This window comes from Hemitrygon akajei, chromosome 14 (assembly GCF_048418815.1).
Source record: "Hemitrygon akajei chromosome 14, sHemAka1.3, whole genome shotgun sequence".
Lineage (NCBI taxonomy): Eukaryota > Metazoa > Chordata > Chondrichthyes > Myliobatiformes > Dasyatidae > Hemitrygon > Hemitrygon akajei.
The window spans coordinates 87,652,476-87,678,137 of record NC_133137.1 but is presented as its reverse complement, the minus strand read 5'-3'; the positions used below and the strand labels follow the sequence as shown (position 1 = coordinate 87,678,137).

General features: G+C 42.3%; 1 protein-coding gene across 1 annotated transcript in view; it reads right to left on the bottom strand.

Annotated features, from left to right (window-relative positions):
* Positions 1 to 520: 520 nt before the first annotated feature.
* kin (Kin17 DNA and RNA binding protein) overlaps positions 521 to 25,662 on the bottom strand; it is a 39,672-nt gene continuing 14,530 nt past the window's right edge. The window contains exons 3-13 of the mRNA XM_073066525.1: positions 25,510 to 25,553; positions 22,928 to 23,050; positions 21,074 to 21,255; positions 20,311 to 20,359; positions 18,561 to 18,618; positions 13,549 to 13,666; positions 12,476 to 12,526; positions 10,534 to 10,602; positions 4,202 to 4,301; positions 4,009 to 4,109; positions 521 to 931 (exon numbers count right to left, since the gene is read on the bottom strand). Coding sequence (XP_072922626.1) covers positions 869 to 931; positions 4,009 to 4,109; positions 4,202 to 4,301; positions 10,534 to 10,602; positions 12,476 to 12,526; positions 13,549 to 13,666; positions 18,561 to 18,618; positions 20,311 to 20,359; positions 21,074 to 21,255; positions 22,928 to 23,050; positions 25,510 to 25,553 — 958 coding nt within the window. The 3' untranslated portion in view covers positions 521 to 868. The remainder of the gene's footprint in view (positions 932 to 4,008; positions 4,110 to 4,201; positions 4,302 to 10,533; positions 10,603 to 12,475; positions 12,527 to 13,548; positions 13,667 to 18,560; positions 18,619 to 20,310; positions 20,360 to 21,073; positions 21,256 to 22,927; positions 23,051 to 25,509; positions 25,554 to 25,662) is intronic.

The following is a 25,662-nucleotide window of genomic DNA, read 5'->3' as shown; positions in this document are numbered from 1 at the left end:
AGAATGTTTATTCAAGTAATCACTTAACTGACAAAAACACTACTTTTTCCTAAAATTGTCCAAAAACAGAGCAGTCTAGATTTATTTTTTCTTAAGCAGTGGTTTAAAAACTGGTTTGTAGAGAATCTGGAAAAATGCCAGGAACTATTGAGCAATTAACTGTGTTGAGTACACTGTCAATTAACGCTTCAGAAATGTCTTTTAAAAAGCTTGTGTGAATAAGATCTAGAACCAAGTGGATGGTTTTAGCTAAGTAATTATTTCTCGAAGTTCAGGTAAACTTCATTTAGTAAAGGAATTTAGTTCACAGTGATAAGTTCGAAGAGGTTCAGTAAGGTTTATTCTTGAAGTCTGCTTTATATTACATCCTGTATTATTTTTTTCTATAAAAAAAATGCTTTCTGCACCCATTTCATTAATGGATCAATTTAATCAAATTTAGCCTCAGTTGCTTTCAGCAATTATTTCATCAGGAAAAAATCCTCTGTGTTTCATTTTATAACCATAAGGAAAACAATCATTTATTTGAGAATCATATTTTATTTTTATTCTGATTCAAATATGAATTAATGCATTTTGACTGACATTGGGTCTAAAACTCTCAAATAGCTAACTCTTATTTGTTAATTATATTAAGCAAAGTCTTTGCGACAGCTCCCTTAACATAGCAGAGAAAATAATGAAATGCATTATATTAAAGAGTTTGAATTGGGAAGGACAGTAAAGCAGAGATAAAAAAATCAAAAATGGTTAATGAATAAATTCTAGAACTCTGACACAGTAGAGTCTGCACTAGAAAAAAAAAATCATTGGACATCAACATGATGCTTTGAACTGTCAAAATATCAAACCCAGTTTTGATGAGAGTTTAAGCCAATTTTGAAATATCTTCATACTGTACACCTTCAACCTTCCGTCCCTGCAGCGGTCCCTATAAGAAAACAATGGTAGAATTCAGGTTAAATCCTATACAATCTGGAGAATTCATCCATCATTCCAGCAATAACTTTCCAGAACCATAGTGTAGACAATTTCAGGAATTTATATCCCTTCAGCATAATTTGCCGACTATTATTTATTTAGAGATACAGCTTAGAACAGGCCCTCATATCGACAGTGATGAAATGCTTTGACAGTTTGGTTATCACTAGACTGAACTCCTGCTTCAGCAAGGACCTGGACCCCATTTGCCTATCACCACAATAGGTCAACAGCAAACGCAATCTCACATGTCACATTGTATTCATCGACTATAGCTTAGCATTTAATACCATCATTCCCACAATCCTGATTGAGAAGTTGAAGAACCTGGGCCTCTGTACCTCCCTCTGCAATCGGATCCTCAACTTCCTAGCCAGAAGACCACAGTCAGTGTGGATTGCTGATAACATATCCTCCTCGCTGACTATCCACACAGGTGAACCCCAGGGGTGTGTGCTTAGCCCACTGATCAACTCTCTGTATACACATGACTTTGTGGCTAGTCATAGCTCAAATACCATCCACAAATTCCCTGACAATACAACCATTGTTGGTAGAATCTCAGGTGGTGATGGGAGGGCGTACAGGAGTGAGATATGCCAACTAGTGGAATGGTGCCGCAGCAACAAGCTGGCACAACATCAGTAAGACAAAGTAGCTGATTGTGGACTTCAGGAAGGGTAAGACAAAAGGCGGCAAGAATGTAGTCATAAAGAAGGCAAGACAGCGGCTATACTTTATTAGGAGTTTGAAAAGATTTGGCATAGACACAGAAGAAACATAGAAAACCTACAGCACAATACAGGCCCTTTGGCCCACAAAGTTGTGCCAAACATGTCCCTACCTTAGAAATTACTAGACTTCCCTCTATTTTTCTAAGGTCCAAGTACTTACCTAAAAGTCTCTTAAAAGACCCTATCGTATCTGCCTCCACCACCGTTGCCCGCAGCCCATTTCACGCACTTACCACTCTGAGTAAAAAACTTACCCCTGACATCATCTCTGGACCTACTCCCCAGCACCTTAAACCTGTGTCATCTTGTGGCAACCATTTCAGCCCTGGGAAAAAGCCTCTGACTATCCACATGATCAATGCCTCTCATCATCTTATACACCTCTATCACATCACCTCTCATCCTCCGTCGCTCCAAGGAGAAAAGGCTGAGTTCACTCAACCTGTTTTCATGAGGCATACTCCCCAATCCAGGCAACATCCTTGTAAATCTCCTCCGCACCCTTTCGATGTTTTCCACATCCTTCCTGTAATGAGGCGACCAGAACTGAGCACAGTACTCCAAGTGGGGTCTGACCAGGGTCCTATAGAGCTGCAACATTGCCTCTCGGCTCCTAAATTCAATTCCATGATTGATGAAGGCCAATACACCATTTGCCTTCTGAACCACAGAGTCAACCTGTGCAGCTGCTTTGAGTGTCCTATGGATTCGGACCCCAAAATCCCTCTGATCCTCCACGTTGCCAAGAGTCTAACCATTAATACTATATTCTGCCATCATATTTGACCTACCAAAATGAACCACTTCACACTTATCTGGGTTGAACACCACCTGCCACTTCTCAGCCCTATTTTGCATCTTATCAATGTCCCGCTGTAACCTCTGACAGCTCTCCACACTATCCACAACACCTCCAAGTTTGTCATCAGCAAACTTACTAACCCGGTATGGAGGGACTACTGCACTGGATCGAAAGAAGCTTCAGAAGGTTGTAAATCTAGTCAGCTCCATCTTGGGCACTAGCCTACAAAGTACCCAGGACTTCTTTAGGGAGTGGTGTCTCAGAAAGGCAGCATCCATTATTAAGGACATCCAGCACCCAGGGCATGCACTTTTCTCACTGTTACAATCAGGTAGAAGATACAGAAGCCTGAAAGCACACACTCAGTGATTCAGGAACAGCTTCTTCCCCTTTGCCATCTGATTCCTGAATGGACATTGAAGCTTTGGACACTACCTCACTTTTTAAAAAAATATACAGTATTTCTGTATTTGCACATTTTTAAAAAAATTATTAAATCTATGTAATTGATTTATTTATTTCTTATGCTTTATTTTATTTATTATGATTACTTTCCATCTCTGCTAGATTATGTATTGCATTGAACTGCTGCTGCTAAGTTAACAAATTTCACGTCACATGCCGGTGATAATAAACCTGATTCTGGTGCAGTGAGCCGCCCCGCCTAGCAACCCACCTATTAAACGTTAGCCTAAACAAAGGACAATTTACAATGACCAATTAAACTATTAACTGGCATATCTTTGGACTGTGGGAGGAAACTGGAGGGCCTGGAGGAAATCCACAGGTTCACAGGGAGAACATGCAAACTTCTTACAGAATCCACTGAAATTGAAATCCGAACTCTATCGCCCTAAGCTATAGTAGCATCATGCTAACCACTTCGCTCCCATGGCACTCACTGTAGAAAATCCCACAGTAAAATTTTAGTGTGTTTTGTCATACTTTTAGAAGATGTCATAATAACAACTGACATTTTTAACAGTATTAAAAATGGTGGCATGGTAGGCTAGCAGTTAGTGCAGGTAGCTGTAAATTTGGGCTTCGATTCCCACTGCTTCTTGTAAGGAGTTTGTATCTTCACCCCATGACTATGTGGGTTTCTCCTGGCTGCACTGGTTTCCCGCCACATTCCCAAAACGTATGGTTAGGGTTAGTGAGTTGTGGGCATGCTATGTTTGCATCAGAAGCGTGACAACACTCGCAGGCTCCCAGAACAATCCTCACTGATGTGATTTGCCACAAACGACACATTTCAGTGTATGTTTTAATGTACATGTGACAAATAAAAGCTAAGCTTTAAAATAGATCTTTATCTAATATTTCAATCCAACTGTTAATCCTAACTGGTTTAAAACTACAATTTTAAAAAACTTTTCTACAATGTTTTAGCTGTGAGAAACCAATACATTACTGTAATTTTATAAATTATTCAACAGGACAAAAGAGGTGGAATTAATCTTTTCCCATCAAAGGAAAATGTGAACTTACAGAATCTATGATTATTGTAGCACTGAAGCTTTGTTCGTGTATTGAGTCCAGAATGGCCTCATTGCCTCGATAACCACCATTCACAACCAGCAGCTTCTTACCTAAGAAAGCAGGAATGAGTAGATACTTCCAGTAATGTCATTACAGAGAATCACACACAAACAACAATAACACTCAGTGAGTTTAGCTTTACCAGGGGCTGGGATGACCGTCTCCAAATGAGTCTGATCAACTTTTAGTTTATCTCCAGAATCAATCATTTTGATAATTGCTGTGTACTTTTCTTGAACTTCCTGAAAAATGAATCATACTCCATTAACAAAATTTTTCCATTTCACTCCACCCACAAACAATTGCTATTCATAGGGGACCTCTCAGGACTTCACAACATTCCAGAGTGTAGTCACTCTTAAAGTATTTACTATCTAAAAGCCCCCATCCACCCAGCTAGTACGAGTTGTGGGAACTTAAGAGTCATACAGCACTACAACACAGAATCAGGCCATTGATATCATCTAGTCAATGCTGAACTATTACTCTGCCTAGTTCCATCAATCCACACTTGGATCATAGCCTCCCATAACTCTCCCATTCATGTACATCAACATTTTTTTTAAATGATGATATCGAATCTGGATCCAATACTTCCTCTGGCAGCTCATTCTCCACACTCGCACCAACTTCTGAGTGAAGAAGTTCCCTCATCTTAACCTATGACTCCATTTTACTGGAAAATGCCTACTTGCATTTACCCTATCAATACCTCTCAATTTTTTAATGTCTCTATCAAATCTCTTGTCATTATCCTAAAATATAGGGAATAAAGTCCTGAACGGGAAGGGTAAGGGTTAGGGTTAGGGTTAGGGTTAGGGTTAGGGTTAGGGTTAGGGTTAGGGTTAGGGTTAGGGTTAGGGTTAGGGTTAGGGTTAGGGTTAGGGTTAGGGTTAGGGTTAGAACTCAGGTCCTCAAGTCCTGGCATCATCCTTGTAAATTTTCTCTGTACACTTTCAATCTTATTGTATCTTTCCTTGTAAGTAGCTGACCAGAGTTTGTTCTAGATAGAAGTCAACTAAAAATGTGGCCTAGGCCACCAAGAGAAGTCCTGTTCATCTCTGAAAACTGCCACAGGATCTTTACAGCCAAAGAGCAGACAGGGCTTCATTTAATATACTACTACATAGGGAGAACTTCTGAAAGTGTAGTGCTCGAATGTCAGGGAAGAAACTGTGCCCTTTACTTTGAAACTTAAATTTATGGGTACTGAGCCAGGATGCATTCAACTTCAAGCAAGCATTTTAAAAGGTAATAATTTCACGCCTTTATCACTACAAGACTTTTGTAGATGAATGGAAATATTTTATGGGAGCAGTTTAAATCTTGCATATTAAAAGTACAGTGAAAAGAGCTTTAACCGGCAACCAATCAGTGCTTGGGATTCATTAGTAAGAGCAACTTGCCCGACGCCGGCCCCCTAGGTCTAAGTCAACGTAGTAATTGTAACAGCAAAAGGAAGGAAGACATGGGCAAGTGCAACTGCCATCATTGCAGCAGTCATCATCTGAGTGGACATAGAGTGATGATCTTGAGGCTTTAGCTCTTCAAGACTTCCATGAAGTGAGACTTCATTCAGAGAAGGCAAAGAAAAGCTCAAGTTTTCTCATTCTCTTCTTTGTATCTGCTCAGCTAGAACAATGGGGATAACAGGCAAGATAATGAAATGCTCCTCTTGCGGGTTGTGGGAAGACAGGGAGACTTCCAGTGTCCCTGAGAAATGCAATTTCAAGAAGTGCATCCAGCTGCAACTTCTAACAAATCGTGTTAAAGAGTTGGAGCTGGAACTGGGCGAACTCCGGATCATTCAGGAAGCTAAGGAGGTGATAGACAGGTAGACAGGACATCTAGAGAGGCAGTGACACCCAAGATGCAGGTCACAGGAAACTGGATGGCTTTTAGGAAGGGGAAAGGGGTTAAGGAGCCAGTGCAGAGTACCGTTGTGGCTATCCCCTCAACAGCAGGTATATCACTTTGGATGCTGTCAGGTGGGGGGGGGTGACTTAACAGAGGAAAGCCAAAGATGGGAAAAGAGGCACACTGTGCTGATAAGGGATTCATTAGTTATGGGAATGAACAGGAGGTTCTGTGGGCGAGAATGAGATTCCCGGATGGTATGTTGCTTCACTGTTTCGGGATATCTCAGATAGAGTCCTCAGCAGTCTTAACTGGGAGGGTGAACAGCGAGAGGTTGTCCATGTAGCTGACATGGGTAGGATGAGTGACAAGTTTCTGCATAGAGAGTTCAGGAAATTAGGTGTTGTAGTGATGTGCTACACACAGCGCTGAAATAACGACACGCAGTCGGTAAGTCGTTTTGAGACTAGTTTATTCAAACTTCGCGGCGCTGGCATTTAATCATTTAATCCCTAGCGCCCGCCCTCTCCGGGCGGAAATGACATCAGAGGTGCATTACCAAAGTCTCTCCCCGCGCGCTGGCTATTTGTGAGCCGGTTTGCCTGCGCAGAAAGTGGGTCGCCACATAACACCACCCCCCCCCCCCCCCAGAATTGGCAATACACCCCCCCCAACGCCCACAGTCTGGATCAGCCTCTGTTTGGGAGGTCTGCCTCTGCGCCGCGGTGCCTGAACCTCAACCGGCTGCGCCAAGTCCACATGGGCTGGTTTGAATCGGTCCACCGTGAAAACCTCCTCTTTCCCCCCAATGTCCAGAACGTACGTGGACCCGTTGTTGTTGATCACCTTGAACGGCCGCTGTAGCGGTGCCCAGTGTCTGCCCCTTCGTACAAACACAAACTTACAGTTCTGCAGGTCTTTGGGTACATGGGTCGGGGTCCGTCCGTGCTGTGAAGTCGGTACGGGGGCCAGGTTGCCCTGCCTCTCGCTTAGTCTGTCCAGGACTGCTGTGGGTTCTTCCTCTTGCCCCCTTGGGGCTGGTATGAACTCTCCTGGGACGGCCAGGGGTGCGCCATATACCAACTCGGCCGACGAGGCATGCAGACCCTCTTTGGGCGCTGTGCGAATTCCAAGCAGGACCCAAGGAAGCTCGTCCACCCAGTTAGGTCCTCTCAGGCGGGCCATGAGAGCCAACTTCAAGTGACAGTGGAAGCGTTCCACTAGCCCATTCGACTGTGGGTGGTAGGCAGTTATGTGGTGTAACTGTGTTCCCAACAGGCTGGCCACAGCTGACCACAGGCTGGAGGTGAACTGGGCGCCTCTGTTGGAGGTAATGTGGGCCAGTACCCCGAAGCGTGCTACCCAGGTTGCAATCAGTGCTTGGGCGCAGGAATCGGCAGATATGTCAGTGAGCAGGACCGTCTCTGGCCACCTCGTGAACCGGTCTACCATAGTTAGGAGGTACCGCGCTCCTCGGGTCACTGGTAGGGGGCCCACGATATCCACATGAATGTGGTCAAACCTCCGGTGGGTGGGTTCGAACTGCTGCGGCGGGGCTTTAGTGTGCCGCTGCACCTTGGCTGTTTGGAACTGCGCGCACGTTCTGGCCCATTGCTTGCGAAGTCCGTGCCACGCGAACTTGCTGGAGACCAGCCGGACGGTTGTCCTGATAGATGGGTGTGCCAAACCGTGTATGGGGTCGAAAACTCGCCGCCTCCAGGCTGCCAGGACAATGGGGTGAGGTTGGCCGGTAGCCACGTCACACAGGAGGGTCCTCTCACCTGGGCCTACGAGAAAGTCTTGCAGCTGCAAACCCGACACTGCGGTCCTGTAGCTGGGCATCTCGTCGTCTGCCTGCTGCGCCTCCGCCAGTGCTGCACATTCCATCCACAGGGACAGGGCCTGGATAGCTGGTCTGGAGAGTGCATCCGCCACGACGTTGTCCTTTCCCGAGACACGCTGGATGTCTGTCGTGTACTCAGAGACGTAGGACAGATGTTGCTGCTGGCGAGCCGACCAGGGATCGGACACCTTCGTGAACGCGAAGGTCAACGGTTTGTGGTCCATGAACGCGGTGAAATACTTTCTACGAAGTACCTGAAATGCCGAATTGTCAGATACAGTGCCAACAGCTCCCGGTCGAAAGCACTGTACATGAGTTTGGGTGGTCGTAGGTGCTTGCTGAAGAACGCCAGGGGTTGCCAGCGCCCCTCGATGAGTTGCTCCAGCACCCCACTGACTGCTGTGTCGGATGCGTCCACTGTGAAGGCAGTCAGAACGTCCGTTCTGGGGTGCACCAGCATCGCGGCATCTGCCAAGGCTTCCTTGGCTTTAACGAAAGCGGCCGTGGCCTCCTCGTCCCAAGTAATGTCCTTGCTTTACCCGACATCAGGGTGTACAAAGGGCGCATGATACGGGCTGCTGAGGGGAGGAAACGGTGGTAGAAGTTCACCATACCAACAAACTCCTGCAGGCCTTTGACCGTGTTGGGCCGGGCAAAGTGGCGGATCGCGTCTACCTTGGCGGGCAGAGGTGTTGCCCTGTCTTTGGTAATCCTGTGGCCCAGAAAGCAGATGGTATCGAGACCGAACTGGCATTTGGCCGGGTTGATCGTGAGGCCGAAATCACGCAGGCGGGAGTAGAGCTGGCCCAGGTGGGACAGATGTTCCTGACGACTACTGCCGGCTATAAGGATGTCGTCTAAATAGATGAATGCAAAGTCCAGGTCGCGTCCCACCGCATCCATTAGCCGCTGGAACGTCTGTGCGGCATTCTTCAGGCCGAACGGCATTCGGAGGAACTCGAACAGGCCAAACGGGGTGATGAGTGCTGTTTTGGGGATGTCTTCAGGGTGCACCCGGATTTGATGGTACCCCCAGACGAGGTCTACTTTGGAAAAGATTCTTGCCCCATGCAGGTTTGCTGCTAAGTCCTGTATGTGCGGCACGGGGTAGCGGTCTGGAGTGGTAGCCTCGTTCAGTCTGCGGTAGTCACCGCATGGTCTCCAACCCCTAGCTGCTTTTGGCACCATGTGCAGGGGGAAGGCCCATGGGCTGTCAGACCTCAGTACGATCCCCAATTCCTCCATCCTCTTGAATTCCTCCTTCGCCAGGTGGAGCTTTTCTGGGGGGGAGCCTTCGTGCGCTGGCGTGGAGGGGTGGTCCCTGGGTCGGGATGTGGTGCTGTACCCTGTGTCTGGGCATGGCTGCCGTGAACTGCAGTGCCAGAATCGATGGAAAGTCCACTAGGATTCTGGTGAATTCGTTGTCTGACAGTGTGATGGAGTCCAGGTGTGGGGCCGGCAACTTGGCTTCACCCAGGGAGAACATCTGGAAAGTCTTGGCATGCACCAGTCTTTTCCCTTGCAAGTCGACCAGCAGGCTGTGAGCTCGCAAGAAGTCCGCCCCCAGGAGTGGTTGGGCCACCGCAGCCAGTGTGAAGTCCCACGTGAACCGGCTGGCACCGAACTGCAGCTGCACTGTGCGGGTGCCATAGGTCCGTATCGTGCTGCCGTTTGCGGCCCTCAGGGTGGGTCCTGGCTTCATGTTGCGGGTGTCGTACCCCGTCACAGGCGGCGTCCCGACTGTTTGTCCCAAACGTACAAGAGGCTGTTCTGGTGGCCAGCCGCCATAGTCATTAGCGGCAGCTGGCCCTGGCCCTTGCAGGGCGGGCAACAATGACGGGCTTCTGTGCCCCACCGCTGGTGGTAGAAACACCACTGTTCACTGTCCTCCTCACTCCTGCCTCTGTGTTGTGTGCGCCTCCCGCTGGGCCTGGTCTGGTCTGCTGTTGGGCGCGTGGCCTGGTAATCTGACCGATGGACACCACGCTCTCCCTCTTCGCTTTCCACAGCACGTCTGCCTGGGCCGCCACCTTCCAGGGGTCGCTGAAATCTGCGTCGGCCAGCAGCAGATGTATGTCCACAGGCAGTTGCTCTAGGAACGCTTGCTCGAACATGAGGCAGGGCTTGTGTCCGTCAGCCAGGGCCAGCATCTCATTCATCAATGCTGATGGCAGTCTGTCTCCCAAACTGTCCAGGTGAAGCAGGCGGGCACCCCGCTCATGCTGCAAGAGGCCAAAGGTCCCAATGAGCAGCGCTTTGAATGCTTCATATTTGTCTTCTTCCGGGGGCGACTGTATGAAATCCGCAACCTGGGCAGCCTTCTCCTGGTCAAGGGTGCTCACCACGTGATAGTAGCGCGTGGAATCAGAAGATATCTGCCGAATCTGGAACTGGGCTTCTGCTTGGCTAAGCCACACGTGTGGTCGCAGCGTCCAGAAAGTCGGCAGTTGTAGCGAAACTGCGTGAACAGATGAAGAGTCGGTCATCTTTGGTCCAAATCCCGTTTGTCATCAATGTAGCGATGTGCTACACACAGTGCTGAAATAACGACACGCAGTCAGTAAGTCGTTTCGAGACTAGTTTATTCAAACTTCGCGGCGCTGGCATTTAATCCCTAGTGCCCGCCCTCTCCGGGCGGAAATGACATCAGAGGTGCATTACCATAGTCTCTCCCCGCGCGCTGGCTATTTGTGAGCCGGTTCGCCTGCACAGAAAGTGGGTCGCCACAGTGTCACTTTAAAGGGCAAGATACTTAATGTAAAAAAAGATGTTACCTTTATCACTGCTTTCTTCTTATAATATTTTTCCCCAAGTTTCTTAGTTATTAATTTAACGACAATTCCCTAGTAAAACAGAAAAGGAAACTATTATTTATCAAATTAAACAGCTGCTTGGTCACGTAACAATTTTGTTATATAATCAAACCATATACGTAACACATACTTCTTTTTGGAAAAGATCGAACACACATTTAATTCTAATTTCCCAAACACGAATGATTTAATACATCATTTTCTCAATATTTTATACTGTAGATGCTGGAAATCTTTAATTCTACCTCTTTTATTGAAGAGATATTAGGTTTATTTGTCACATGTACATCAGAACATAGAGTAAAGTGCATTAAATCAAATCAGGAAGATTCTGCTGGTCAACTTGCAAGTGTCACCATGATTCTGGCGCCAACATAGCATGACCACAACTTACTAACCCTAATGGCATTTCGTTTTAAACCACTTCAGATTACACTGCATCGTGTTTTTTCATCTCTGTATTTATCATTACCTTGTGTAATACTTATTGTGAACTTCACACAAGCAAGAAGTTCATTGCACCCTGCTGTATATGACAATAAGCTAATTGGAATATAAACAGAAAATGATGTGGAATGATGGTCACATAGTTTGGAGAACAGTTTTGTTGAAAAATCATTTACATGTCTCGCCACAGCTGGTGCCTGCAGACTTATCATTATTTCCTTATTTTTTTGACAGACCACAAGATTAATGATATTTGTTTTCTCCAGAAAGTACTTCTCCAATTAGGTTTAGTATTATTATTTTACAGCGTTATTCAGCATGTTTGAGTTAAAGGCCTTAATCTTGACTGGTTATCATAAATCAGCTCTCATTTATGTGTGTGTGGTACACACTAGGGTTGGAAAGGTGAGATAATTGATGGGAATATGACGAAAACACAGTGTGATTAATGCAAGATTAGTATAAATGGGTGCTCAATGTTCAGCATGGACTTAGTGGACTGAATGTCTTTTTCTGTGCTGCTGCTCAAGGGTCATTCTCAACTCACGTGAAGAGATGGATCAATGATTTCCAATAGCAATTAAAATTCAGGCAAAAACCCATGGATAAATGACCACACACTTCCCTACAGAAGATAAAGCACCTCCAGTAATAGTTCTGTGAAATATAAGTTACTTATTGTTGCATGGAGCTTGGGGGTAAGCTATTACTTCAACCAGTTAGATGAGCAAGTCAAGGAAAAAAAAAATTAATTCTGCCTTAGGCAACTTTCAATAGCAAATGGAAGAACACTCATTAGTGATTCAACTAGGGGCTACTTTTTTTTTATTGTGACTGTGTTAAATTCAATTTTTAAACATGTTCTTGTATTTTTTTGTGAGCATCCCAATCTTTGCACTCCAGGTAGCTGCTCTCAATCTCTCCCGACTCTGAACTTGCAGCACTCTATTCTTCGAGGACCAACTCCAACGCTGCCTTCAAACCTATGCAAGCTCTCTAACACATTCACATACCTCCCTCTGGACGAGGATTCCATCACATAACAGGCCACCGTTTTCCAGGAAATTACTGCCATTAATTTATCTGGAGATCTACATCTTCCAATCTCAGTCCCCCCCATCATATTACAGCTTACTTTATCCCTTCCTCAAGTTGTATAACTAGCATGTTATATAACTCTTCTCTCCATAGATGCTGCATGGCCTGCTACTGACGATTTTAATGATTTCTGTTGTCTCCCCCGCCCCCCCCATTTTAACAGTTGCTAGATTAATCCTAGCTAAGAGGACAAAACTTCACAGCTTTATTCCACCCATTCAGAAAATTCACTGGGCCATAGAAGAAACCAAACTGTCTTACAAGCAATAATACCACACACCAGCCATGGCAAACAAATTATATTATTAGTTGACTAATCAAATCTGTAGCCAGACAGCAAAGAAATTTTTGAACTTACAGTGTGAAGCCAATGATCTCTTCTCAGACTTCGCTTTTTCTGTTCTTCAAACTAAAACACACATATTCAAAATTAAGACTGCTAATTCAAGGTAATCTTATTATGTAGAAGTCACAATATAATAACCAGTACCATAAACCAGTAAGATACTCTTCTTCAGCAGAATCTAATATTAGCATTATAGAGACAGGCAAACAGCATAGACACTGGCCTTTCAAGTACACGCTGAACTTTAAACAGCCATTTACACTCATCCGAGATTTGTCTCTTTTTTAAAAAAAATCATTCCTGATTCATCAATTTCCCTACCATTCACTGACACACCTGATGCAATTGAGGTGTGAATTAAAGGTTTAAGAGCTAAAGATTAGCTATGTTGCATGTATACTTAAACATGCGTTGAAATGTGTTGTGTTGGTCATTGACACAAAGAGTCTGAGGATATGCTAGGAACAACCCCGAGTGCACCATGCTTCTAGTGCCAATGTAGTAGCATGCCCCTAATTAATATCTTTGGGAAGTGGGGGGGGGGGGGGGGAGAAACAGGAGCTCTGGAGGAAATTCACACGGTCATGAGGATAATTTACAAACTCCTTACAGTCAGCAGTGGGAAATGAACCCTAATCACTGGTGCTGCAAAGCGCTACATTAGCCAATATGCTACCATGCCACCCCATAATTAACCCAGCAACCTGCATTTCTCTGGGATGTAGGAGGAAATGCATATAGACTCATGGAGAACACGCTAACTCCACACAGCCGCACCATTCCCCTCACACTTAACCCCACGTTCAAGTTTGGTGTCATTTCCAAATAAGAAATGTCAACCTGCACGCCCATAAGCTAAATGTTAATACCTCAAATAAAGCAGAACTCCTGGTGCTCACCCCAGTGTCATTTCACCTGCTCATCTGCACTTCATAATTCTTTCCTGATCCATAATCCCCAGAAATATTCAAGCCACCATTCTGTGCATTTGCAACTGATAATGACGTGTAACAGAGCCACACAATTTATTCTTTCCGACTACAAAAAATAGCAGGGATAAAGTGAAACTGACTGCAATAGTCTACCTCCATTATTTCATCCAATGCAGATTTTTTCTTCTTGTCTTTTGTTTCTGAAGAAGTGGGACCCGATTCCTTTCGTTTTACTGATGCTATTGTTTGCAATGGATTTGGCGTCAAAACACTGAAAGACATGCAATGCGTGGCTTGGTTATTTTTGTTTCCATTCAGTTAGCTCCACCATAATCCCCTGTGGTCTGGTAATTTGTTTGTAGGCTGCTGAAATTTTAATGCAATATAATGGCAAGAGATCACTCAGCTAACGTTTTCTTAACAGACTGGATTGAACCTTCTGAATAGAGAACATGCAGCTACTGAGAACACAGCCATGCCACTCAGCCTGTGCAGTCAAGTCCACCCTGAAAAACAGGGAGAAGCATGCACAGTCAGTGATAGACAGCAGTCAATACCTACTTTAAAAGAGCTCTTCAACCACAACTCCATTCTAAAGGGAACACCATTGGATCCAACAGTTTAATTCTTAGATTAGACTGTTTAATTGCTATTTTCTTTGCAGTTTGACAATTAAGCATGTGTTTATATAAGTAATTCTTATAGGTATTACAGTTTAATATGCCACCAGTGGCTGTACAAAGTATAATTCTGGAAAGCTCTGGAAGCTTCTTTGTTCTGCATTAAATGAATAAATACTTTCTCATTGATAAATTTGGTACAGCAATACTGAATAAGTGATTTCTAATTGTTTGATTCTTCTCTATTGATTTGATTGGAATTTTTTTCTTATCTCTGTGGTATAAAGTGCTGTTCTATGCTAGGCACTATCTTTGTTCCTTTGTCTCTCCTGTTACGTATTCAGGCAACAATAAATATATGTGAGTTAGGCAAGGGTTTTTATAACAAATAACCCGTTTATTAAACACTGAAAACAAACCCCCAAAAGTAAACAAATCACTAACATAACCGGAAATCAGCTGCTGTTGTTATGCCGTTGGCCCCCTCCTTTGTGAAAATCGCAAGAACTCTAGTTAAGTGGGGTCAACTGACCCAAGAGAGAGAGACGTGCGGAAGACCACGTTCTCCCAAGAAGCAGAATAAAGGTGACTTTGACTATTGTCTCATGGAGACCACGTGAAAAGCCCTCGGGCAAAGTGGGCTGGTTGAGAGAGAGATCGCAATACCTGCAACTTGATTGACACCTGCGATCCCGTGAAGAAGTATAAAGGCGGGTCTGAGGGGAGGACCCTCAGACGCACCCAGTAGACACCAAGGAAACACGACATCGATTCCCGTGGGAGCGGGACGTCATTTTGAAGGAAGCCACGTGCGTTAGATTCCGAATTTGAATCTGTGGCTAAAACCAACGAAAGACTGCTTTTAAATAACTACGGGGAAGTCTGCTCCCCTGATTCCAAGGATTTGTTCTACCAAGACGACGGGCAAGTGTATATCTTTTCTAAATCATCTCTTTCTCTCTACAACGTAAAACAAACCCCAGCAGGTTCCCAGAAGGAAAAGCCTGCAAACTTCTGAGTGACTCTTTATACTTCCGTTGGACTCAGTATTACCCCCTAGACAATTGTAGAGCTTATTTCTGATTGATTATGGTTACACCGGTGTTTTAGATTGAGTTTTGACGACGTGTATGATCTGAATGTTTTGTATTAACCATACGTTTGTGCCCTTGTTGAATAAAACGTTTGAAAATAGTAGCATCCGACTCAGCTGACCCATCTATCTTTGCTGGTAAGTTACCTGGTTACGGGGTTTTCGTAACACTGTGCAGCAGCTTAAACAGTTCTTAAAGCGATGCAGCTCAAACAGTTCTTAAAGCGATGTTGCAAACACAGTTCTTTAAAGTGGTATTGCCAAAAGCTCAAAATGCTCACAGTCCATTTAAGGAGGAGAGACTTTTTAAGACGATTTAAATTCTCTTTCACGTCGTTTTTCTTCAGTCCCCGAAGTCGAACTTTTCCCACGAAGAATTTTATGAAACAAAACGGCTCAAAGGCACTGACCTTTCCTTTACCGCACTATTCTCAATCCCTTCTGGAATCCCAGGGATTAACACAAGAATAGTCAACGAAATCCTTCTGAATAAGGATCAAACAAGTTCGAACCTGTTTCACCGTCGAAATTTGATTCTCCTCGATCTTTAACTCCCGAACTCCGATCTTCACTCTCCATTGATTCTTAACTAGCAGTATTGTAAAGAAACTGCTGGCAATGACCTTTTAAACTTTAGGCATTAGATAAAACTTCATCTTTCAACTAAACTGCGTCATCACATTAAATCACACAGTGGCATGAAGTCAACATGGCAAATCCAGCCACGAACTGCCCCAACTCACAGGGAGGGGTCCTCCTCTTATACCCTGTAAAAAAACCTGTCACATGATCTCTACTGGCGGGAAAATGACGTCACTCCACCATCACAAGACCATTACCTCAAGTCCAGTATAGCTTCAACCCCAGTCACGTGACAAGGGTACCACTGTCACGTGTCACGAGTACGTAACACTCTCATCTCGTAGATTATCACTGAATGTTTAAATTTCTCTTTCTTCTATCAACTCTTAATAAAATGATTGTGAAGCAACACATTTTGTTCCTCCTTCCTAACTTGTAAAAGAACACTGGATTAAAATACCAGAATCCAACAGACTGCATTCCACAAGAACTTAGTTGGTCCAGTCTTGTCACCTACCTTGTTTGACAAGTTGGAAAGTCCATATCCCTACTAAAAACAATAATAAATCCAGGCAAATACAATGCACCCCTGTGCAAGTTGTAAACATTTTTATGATAGGAAGCTTCAGTCACAAATTGAAAACCTTACCATCCAAATCTGGGGAGAGAAGAATAAACTAGAGAACTTCAGAAATGTTAAAAGTATGAACACCTTTAAGAAAGGCTATAAATAAGACTGTGGTAACAACAGAGATACTTCCTCAACCTGTCTCTCTCCATTAGAAGAAGTACTTCTGAATCCATCCACCTGGAGGTTTAGCAGTTATGATTTTCACCACAAGATCACCAAGAGAACTGTAAACAACAGCAAACCATAATACATAGGAGCAGAATTAGGGATTTGGACCACTGAGTGTGCTCTGCTGTTCAATCAGGGCTGATTTATTTTCCCTCTTACTAATCAAGAACCTATCAACCTCCACTTTAAATATATCCAATACCATGGACTCCACAGCTGTCTGTGGCAATGAATTCCACAGATTCACAACCCTCTGACCGAATAAATTCTTCCTCAACTCTATTCTACAGGGATGTCCTTCTATTCTAAGTCTATGTTCTCTGGTCCTCAACTCATCCATTATTGGAAATATATTCTCCACGTTGACTCTATTTGGGCCTTTCAGTATTCTGTAGGTAGTATAATACATAATACATGTTTTTTTTCCCAATTTCACTAGTCTTGGATTCTATTACTTAGGAAGGACTAAGAAACAACCTCTTCTAGTTCAGCTGCCCATAGAAGTTCAACTCCATTTCATATTTGCTTCATCAAAATCTGATGTCAAACAAAGCTGCAACTGCCTTTACTTTTCACCATCTTGCCATAATGTTGCGCCGTTACAGCCTATGTTAATTACACTCCAAAACTAGAGCAACTGTATGCAGATAACGCTTATGTTTACATGCTTGGACACAGGTCTAAGCCACTGATGACCCATTCATGGAAGTGTATGCATGGAAGGGCTTACAATCAATGTGTGCAGGTCAAAACTCTCCACCAAGTTGTGGACCATGATATCTTCTAACAATTAGAATTTACAGTCAGACCATGAAAGGATGAGCAAAGCAACAGTGTTCTTTCACAAGACAAAAACCTTAACATGAGGTCAAACCACAATGGACAGGCCATGTTATTTAAATGCCCAATATCTGACTTCTGAAGCAGTTATATTATTCTGGAATTTACAAGCAGATAAGAGGAAGAGATTCAATAATGCGTCTCCTTGAAGAATGACTTGAAGGAGGTTGAGTCAACTCGGCCTTTTTTCCTTGGAGCGACGGAGGATGAGAGGTGACCTGATAGAGGTGTATAAGATGATGAGAGGCATTGTTCGTGTGAATAGTCAGAGGCTTTTTCCCCAGGGCTGAAATGGTTAGCATGAGAGGGCACAGTTTCAAGGTGCTTGGAAGTTAGGTACAGAGGAAATATCAGGGGTAAGTTGTTTTGTTGTTGTGTTTTTTTTTTTAAAAACGCAGAGTGTGGTGAGTGTGTGGAATGGGCTGCTGGTGATGGTGGTGGAGGCAGATACAATAGGATCTTTTAAGAGACTCCCGGACAAGTACAAGAAGCTCAGAAAAATAGAGGGCTATGGGTAACCCGAGGTAATTTCTCGGGACAGTTTTGTAGGCCGAAGGGCCTAAATTGTGCTGTAGGTTTTCTACGTTTCTATGTTATGTTTCTATTCTAACTACCCTGATGACTATGATTGTCTCATCTCAACCACTTAAAGTAGAGAAATAAGTGTGTGCTGTCAATAAATAGAACTTCCATCTGTGCAGTGATAGAAGGCATCACCTCAAACAACCCACCCTCCTGTTTCATCCAGCATCTCCTGTCCTCAGCATAGAGGAGTCAATGATTCCTGAAATAGCTGCATCAGTCACCAGAGAACCCAGAAAATTGGAGGGGACAGCAGGTTACTCTCGACCGTAACAAAAATGCCCAAAAGAAAATTATGTGCATTAATAGTGCTACTGCAGAGCCCATGGCAGCACATCAGTGCATATTAAAATGCAAAGAGAGCTAATTATGGGAGAAAAGAGTGGTATTTTAACAACAGAAAAGTACACAGAGTGATTAAATAAGGTGAATTTAAAACAAGTAACTCTACATACCGAACCTTTGAAAGTTACTTTTCCTTTTTCAAATGATTTCCATTTTCAGTAACAATGAACTGTTAGCAGCTTACTCACACTCAGCATAGAATTTCATAAAAGTTAATTAGAAAAACGGCACTATTTCCTGTCATATTAGAAGATGCATACTTAAACATTCAAATAAATCATTATTAATAAAGTAGGTTCCTTACCTAGATTTACCTGCTGTTGTTGACGACGCACTTTGTCCTTTGTTTAAATTAAAGGCAACTAATCAAAATAGAAGAAATTGCATTTATATCCATGACTTCAAAATGCTCGTACATTAAATTGTTTTGCGTTTGCTATGGCAAATCCACTGTACTGATTGATCATGCAAGTTGCAGACTTGCATGATCAATTCCACCCATCAAATCACTATCCACATAAATAAAAGCCAAATAATTATCCAAAAATGATCAACTCTCCTGAAGAGAATATCAACACTGCTGACAGACTTCAGGCAAGCAGGACCTTCGAAGTCAAATCCTAATGGTTCAAAATTCCCACTTTAACATGCAAACATAAACTGGGTGGGAATGAAGCAACTGATTTACAGCATATCAATTGAAAAAAAATCATTAAAGTTCAGGGAGTTAAAATATATTTCAGTCCAGGAATAAAGAGAGTTATCACTCAAATAAAATAAATTTTGTGTAACTTAATTGTATGACAAATTGATAATGAGTAAAAGGGAACAATATTACTAAGCAGAAGCTATAATTTCTACTTTATAATCTCAAATTTGACATAAAACTAGCCCTTTTAAAAGCATTTCAACACAAAACATTTATGGATAGGTCACATACCATGACCTTTAATTCCTAACAAGCTAGTCACACAAGAGCACTTTTAACACAGCAACATATCCTCAAGTGCTGGAAAGTATTGTTGTCAAACAAAACATAATTAGCAAGTCTCTGATAAATTAAAATGCTTTTTTGAAACACATCGGATAATAAAGTACCTTTAGCCTCAACTCTATAATACAAAGATTGGAAAAGAACAAATTTAATTCAATTATGGGATTTTCAAACTGACCATATTTCAGAAATAACATCAGGCCACACAAGGAGTTAAGTCAGGTGACCAAAAGGTGATCACCAATCCAAAAGAACAACTTAAAACAAAAACAGGCAAGAGAATTCCAAGGCTTATAGAATATAAAATGCCTTGCTTGAAATGCATACTGCAGAGGATGAGAGGAACCAATTTAGAAATGATGATCTCTAAAGAGATGAGGAGGTATTTCTTTAGGCAGAGGGTGGTGAATCTGTGGTATTCACTGCCACAGACAGCTGTGGAGGCCAAGTCATTCAGTATAACTAAAGCAGGGGTTGATAGGTTCTGGATTAGTAAAGGTGTCAAAGGTTATAGGGAGAAGAGGGTTGAGAGGGATAATAAATCAGCCATGATGGAATGGCAGAGCAGGCCTGGTGGGGCAAATGGCTGAATTCTGCTATTAGGTCTTATCGAAATTCAGTAACTTTTCCAATGGTACGATGAGAGAAGTCACATGTAATTGCTAAAATGTTTATAAAAGTTTCAGATGCAACTTTCACTTCACTAAAACAAAAAGGAAGCGTGAAGAATTCAGAAATGCATTACGAAATCAAAATGCCCTCATGTTTGGTTCATGCAATCAATATAATCTCAATTGCCAAAATAAACCTCAATGAATACCAATGTTGGGTCACACTGATTCAAGTGGCTTGGGTTCTTGCATGAATTTGCATTGGAAAGAGTATGCTCGGTAGAATACAAGCAGAAAACAAAGTTGTCACAAAACTCTTCCCACTCACAGTAATAAAAGGAATTTAAATGTCAAATGGTAAAAATCCAGGATTAGAAAGGTAAGCAGTGATGCCTTAGAGAAGTTATGGAAGTTACAAATATCCTTACAGTACATTCCTCAAAGCATACCTTTCTCTTCCTCGTTTTCTCTCTTCAGTTCTGTAAAAACTGGGATATCCTATACAATTAAAAGAAAATAGATACAGTATTTTTAACAAAAATAGCACACTGACAATGACCAAGACAATTCACAGGAGTGAGGAAGTCAGGAAGGTGTATGAATTGTCATTCAGAGTCAATCCATTCCATTTGGGTCAGAGACAATGGTTCCCACATTATAAACACAGATATTTCACAATACATGCCAGTGATAATAAACCTGATTCTGATTCAATTCTGCAGATCATTGAAATCTAAAGCAACACACAGAAAATGCTGGAGGAATCGTTGATGTTTCTAGTGGAGACTCTTTGTCGTTGAGATTATATTGAATATCCCATTATAAATAGGCTGCATCTTAAAACATACAGAAACCCAGCCTGTGTTCTTGTATTTTTATAAATGGTTGAGGAATGAGATGGAAGGAATCATGGGACACCTTTGAGATGATCGTACTGGGTCAAATGAAGCCATTACAGATAATGTAGAGGGAACTTACACACTTGTAAAATGAGATAGATCACCAACGTAAAAGTAAATAACTACTCTTGCATGTCATAATCTAAGGAGACAAGGAGTAAAAGAAAACCACTGTCGTGTTCTCTTGTGACATTGACCAAATTGGGTAGGGACAGCAATCTGAAAGGTTCCAATGGAGAATGGGGGACATAATTACGAAGGTTTATAACAGTACCAAAAATGCTCTTTTTGTGCAAATTATTAAAATTTTCACCTCTTCTTTTCCTTCCTTTCCTCTTCTAACTAGCTCTTCAATAAACTTGGCGTTTCTTTCCTCATCATCCAACTCTTGCTTCTTCTTTTTCTCCAATTCCTGTTGTCTACAGATGGTTTCTGGATCACGATCAATGTACTGAATGTACCAACCCTTTGGTGTTTCATCCACTTTGCAGTAACCTGAATGAAAGGGTACACAGTGAGCTTCATTTGGTGTATTATTGTCACATGTACCAAAATACAGTGAAAAACTTGTCTTGCAGTCTCTTCATACAAAGGAAGTCATTACACAGCATTCTGGACAATTTGTGAAGGTTCATGAAAATGGAAGAAAACAGGAATAGACCACTCAGCCTGCCTCAGCATTTATGGCAGATCTGTCCTAGGCCTCCTTTCCACTATGTCACTTTTCCATAGGCTTCAATTTGTAGATCTTTCAAAAAAAGGAACTTACTTTTTCTTTAAATACTGCCAATAATCTAGCCTCCATAACCTTCGACGGCAGAGAATTCCAGAGATTCTCCATGCTCTGAAAAATTCATACACACTTCAGTTTTATGTGACTGCTCCTTAGTCTTGTAACTATGTCCCCTCATTCCCACCAGTGAACACATCACAACATCTACCCAGTCGAGCCCCATCAGGACCCTATGTTTCAATAAGATCACCCCTCATTCTTCCTAACTCCAAAGAATATCATTCTAATTTCTTTAGTTGCTCATGATTGTATTAACCTCCCATCCTAGGATTTGGCTCAGCAAATTTTCAGACAGCCTACAATGCTAATAATATTAACAAATAAGAGAAAATCTGCAGAGGCTGGAAATCCAAGCAAAACACGCATGCAAAATGCTGGAGAAACTCAGGTCAGGCAGCATCTATGGAAAGGCATATAGACGACATTTCGGGTCCAAAGCATCGAATATACCCTTTTCCATACATGCTGTCTGGCCTGCTGAGTTCCTCCAGCACTCTGTGTGTGAGTACTAATATATTGCTTCTTTAATAGAGCTACTAAAATTGGTATCTAGGTGTGGTCTCACCAAAACCCTATATTAAAATGACAATTTTTAAACTTCAGCCTCTTACAAAAGAGGCCAATATGTCATTCGTCTTCTCAATCATGTGTTGTACTTGACTGTCAGATCTTTGCATTTCCTGCACAACATCCAGACACCCCCCCCCCATACCTTCCTCACTTCCATTCCTTCTCCACTTAGATAAAAGTCTGCTTTTTCAGTGGATGTCTTCACACTTTCCCACAGTAAACTCTCATTGCCAAGCTGTCACTTGTTCAGTCAACCTGCCTTTATGCAGCAGCCGAGTCCTAATACAGCATCATTCTCTTCCATCTATTTTTGTATGATCAGCAAACTTGGATACCTTGAACTCTGCCCCCTCCTCCAGGTCATTTATATTGTAAATATTTGAGTGACAAGAACTGATCCTTGGTCCACTTAACTAGTTACATGCTTCCAGCCTGCAAAGGAGTGCTTATTCGAACTCTTGTCTTCAATATGATAACCACTCTTCAATCCAAAACAACGCACTGAAGTGTTTGAATTTCAAAATGCTGACCTGATCTGAAGTTTGATGTGAAAATTATAATGTGATACTGACTCATTTTTTACTAAATGCTCAAAAGAATGAATCTGCAAGAAAACATTTTAGACCAGCTTATATGTGTAGCTGTTTGGTGATATTAGAGCTTGGCAACTTTTTATGTCAATGTGGGAGGAAGGAATACCTTAAAATTTCCTCCTTGTTAATCAAAACAAATAGAGTGAACTATTTAAAATAGGAAGATTAAAGAGGAAAAACTAATAACAATAATTGTGCAATAATTACTCACCTTCTCTGCCGAGCCACTTGGTGAAGTCGGTCAACGTTTCCCACATTGTTGCATTCATGTGAACATGTTCTCGGTGGCTGATGTATTCATTGTAGATAACATTGTTATGAACGCGCTTTGTTCCTATAAAAATAAAGCATACGATGGTATATTGCAGTATTAAATTATTTTGATTGATCCTGCTAACATATGTAATAAAAATATAGCAAGCACATTTACATGCTGTGTCCCCCATGATGTCACTGCAGTGGATATTGGATTCCTCAGCTTTCCCAGTTATTCATAAAATGTTGTTACGAAGGATGAACAACTCTGATGGGCAGAAGGGTGCAGAGTTGCCCATGCCGCCGCCCCCCCCCCCCTTTGGAGAATCACAAATCGCTACTATTTCGATGCTGCTACCAAGGAAGTAAGAGAGACAAAGGAAAGCTGCCAGGGCAGTTGTTATTGATAACAGCTCATGAAAGTTAATGAGAGAGAGACACAGCTAAGGTGGAATGTCTCCTACTGACAAAAGCCATTGATTTACTGCTATTGTCTTTTGAAGAAGGATTGTTTACTTGGTACTGTTCTATTCATTGAAACCCCTCAGGGAGCAACCAGAGTGGGCTGGTTTGATGGGTTACATCATCCCAACCTAATTGACACCTGAGACCCCGTGAGTGGGGATAAAAGTGAGGTCTGGGGTAACACCCCTCAGACGCACCAGGAGAAACGCTAGTGAGCATCAGAAACCCACAAGACAGGGTGGGAGATCGGAGACCGAACGAAGGGTCGGTAACTTTTAACTCACAGTGTTTTGTAGCGAGACCGGTGGGGGCTTGTGTGTGTGTCCACCCTTGCCTGGGTGACGAGTCCACCACGGAAGAACGGTCTAGCTAAAGGACGGAGGGGTCATACGTGAATGGCCACAACAACAACGCATTGACGGATCAAAATCATAAAGGAAGGTTGGCAAGATAATAGCTGTTACTGTTCACATGTTTTCTCTCTCTCTCTCTCTCCAACAATTGCAACACAGCAACCAACAACTACCACAGCCTGCATGAACAGAACTGAACTTTATATTTCCATCTGACAATTCATTATCCCCTAGACAACGATAAAGCTTGTTTCATTAGTGATTATTATACCCGCACTTTTAGGTTTAGTATTGCTAATGTATATTCTCTGTATATTCGCATTGATATTATTTTGTATATTTTTACTAATAAATACTGTTGAAAATAGTATCACCAGACTCCAACGGACACTTCTATCTTTGCTGGTAAGACACCCAGTTACGGGTTACGAAACAATGTGAAGAATGCAAACACACTTGAGCAGACAGAGGCAGACGCCAATGGCACCAGCCTTCACCAGAGGGAATCAATCCAGATAACTGTTGATCTTTTACGGTCAACCCAACAAAATAATGTGGTGCAATCTAGGAACACTCAAGACATCATAAATATTATATAGTTGCTTGCATTGTTCTCCAAAGAATTGTACTTCAAAGAATAAAGCATACAATCTGTCACAAATACAATCTTTTACTGAGTACAGGTTCCCCCCCACAATCCGAAGGTAGAGCGTTCCTATGAAACCGTTTGTAAACCGAAATGTCGTAAAGCGAAGAGGCAATTACCATTAATTTATATGGGAAAAATTTTTGAGCGTTCCCAGACCCAAAAAAATAACCTACCAAATCAAACCAAATAACACATAAAACCTAAAATAACACTAACATATAGTAAAAGCAGGAATGATATGATAAATATACACCCTATATAAAGCAGAAATATTGTATGTACGGTGTAGTTTACTTATCAAAATCGGGAAGACAGCAAGCCAAAATCGATTTGGAGAAAAAAATCAGCGTGTACATGCATACGCATGTACACGCATACGCAAACAACTGCCCGCACAAGGTTTCACGGTCACTGTAGTCTTTCTCGGGGTAAACACATGTATAAAGCGGGCGTCTTTTTTTCATAAAAGCGAAAATCCTCTTTAATTAGCGAAAACAGGTACTAATGTAGGTCTTTCGTAACAGCGAGTTGTCATAAAGCAAACGTTCGAAAAACGGGGGACACCTGTATGCTTTTTATGTATTAGTTGGCACCATAGAGTCCAATTCCATAATGATAACAGATCCCTTTCCCTCTAAACTGTTAACCAAGAAAGAAGACCATCAGAAATGCAAAGTGAATGTTTCAGTGTTTCAGTTCAACGTTCCTGTGACTTTATTTGAACTGAAACACTACAACATTCACTTAGCATTTCTGATAGCCATGTTTCTCAGTAAACAGCCTAAAGAGAAAATGAGGGTAAGAAATCTGCTCTCATTGCGGAATGAGGACCAATGGTGCCAATACATAAAAAGCATGCTAAATAAAGGGATGTATTTGTAACAGGCTGTACGCTTTACTCTTGGAAGTGCAATACTTTGAAGAGTAATGCAAGTAACAATATTTCAAAAGAGTTGAGCCAACAGCAAATTGTTTTATACATCAGTAGTTTACATTTTTTTTTAAATTGGAGCTGCTTTGTTCAGCTAGATCTAATGACATTTTGCATTATAAAAGTATACGACAACTTACCAAAACGTCTTCTAAGCAGCTCAAGAAATTCATTGCGAAACTCCCTGAAGAGGGAGACAAAAACAAAATTAAATTGGGCACTTCACAGAAATGTAACTCTTTAGAATATCACCACGGTACCATAAAAAATTAGAATAATTCAAAACAAAAGCC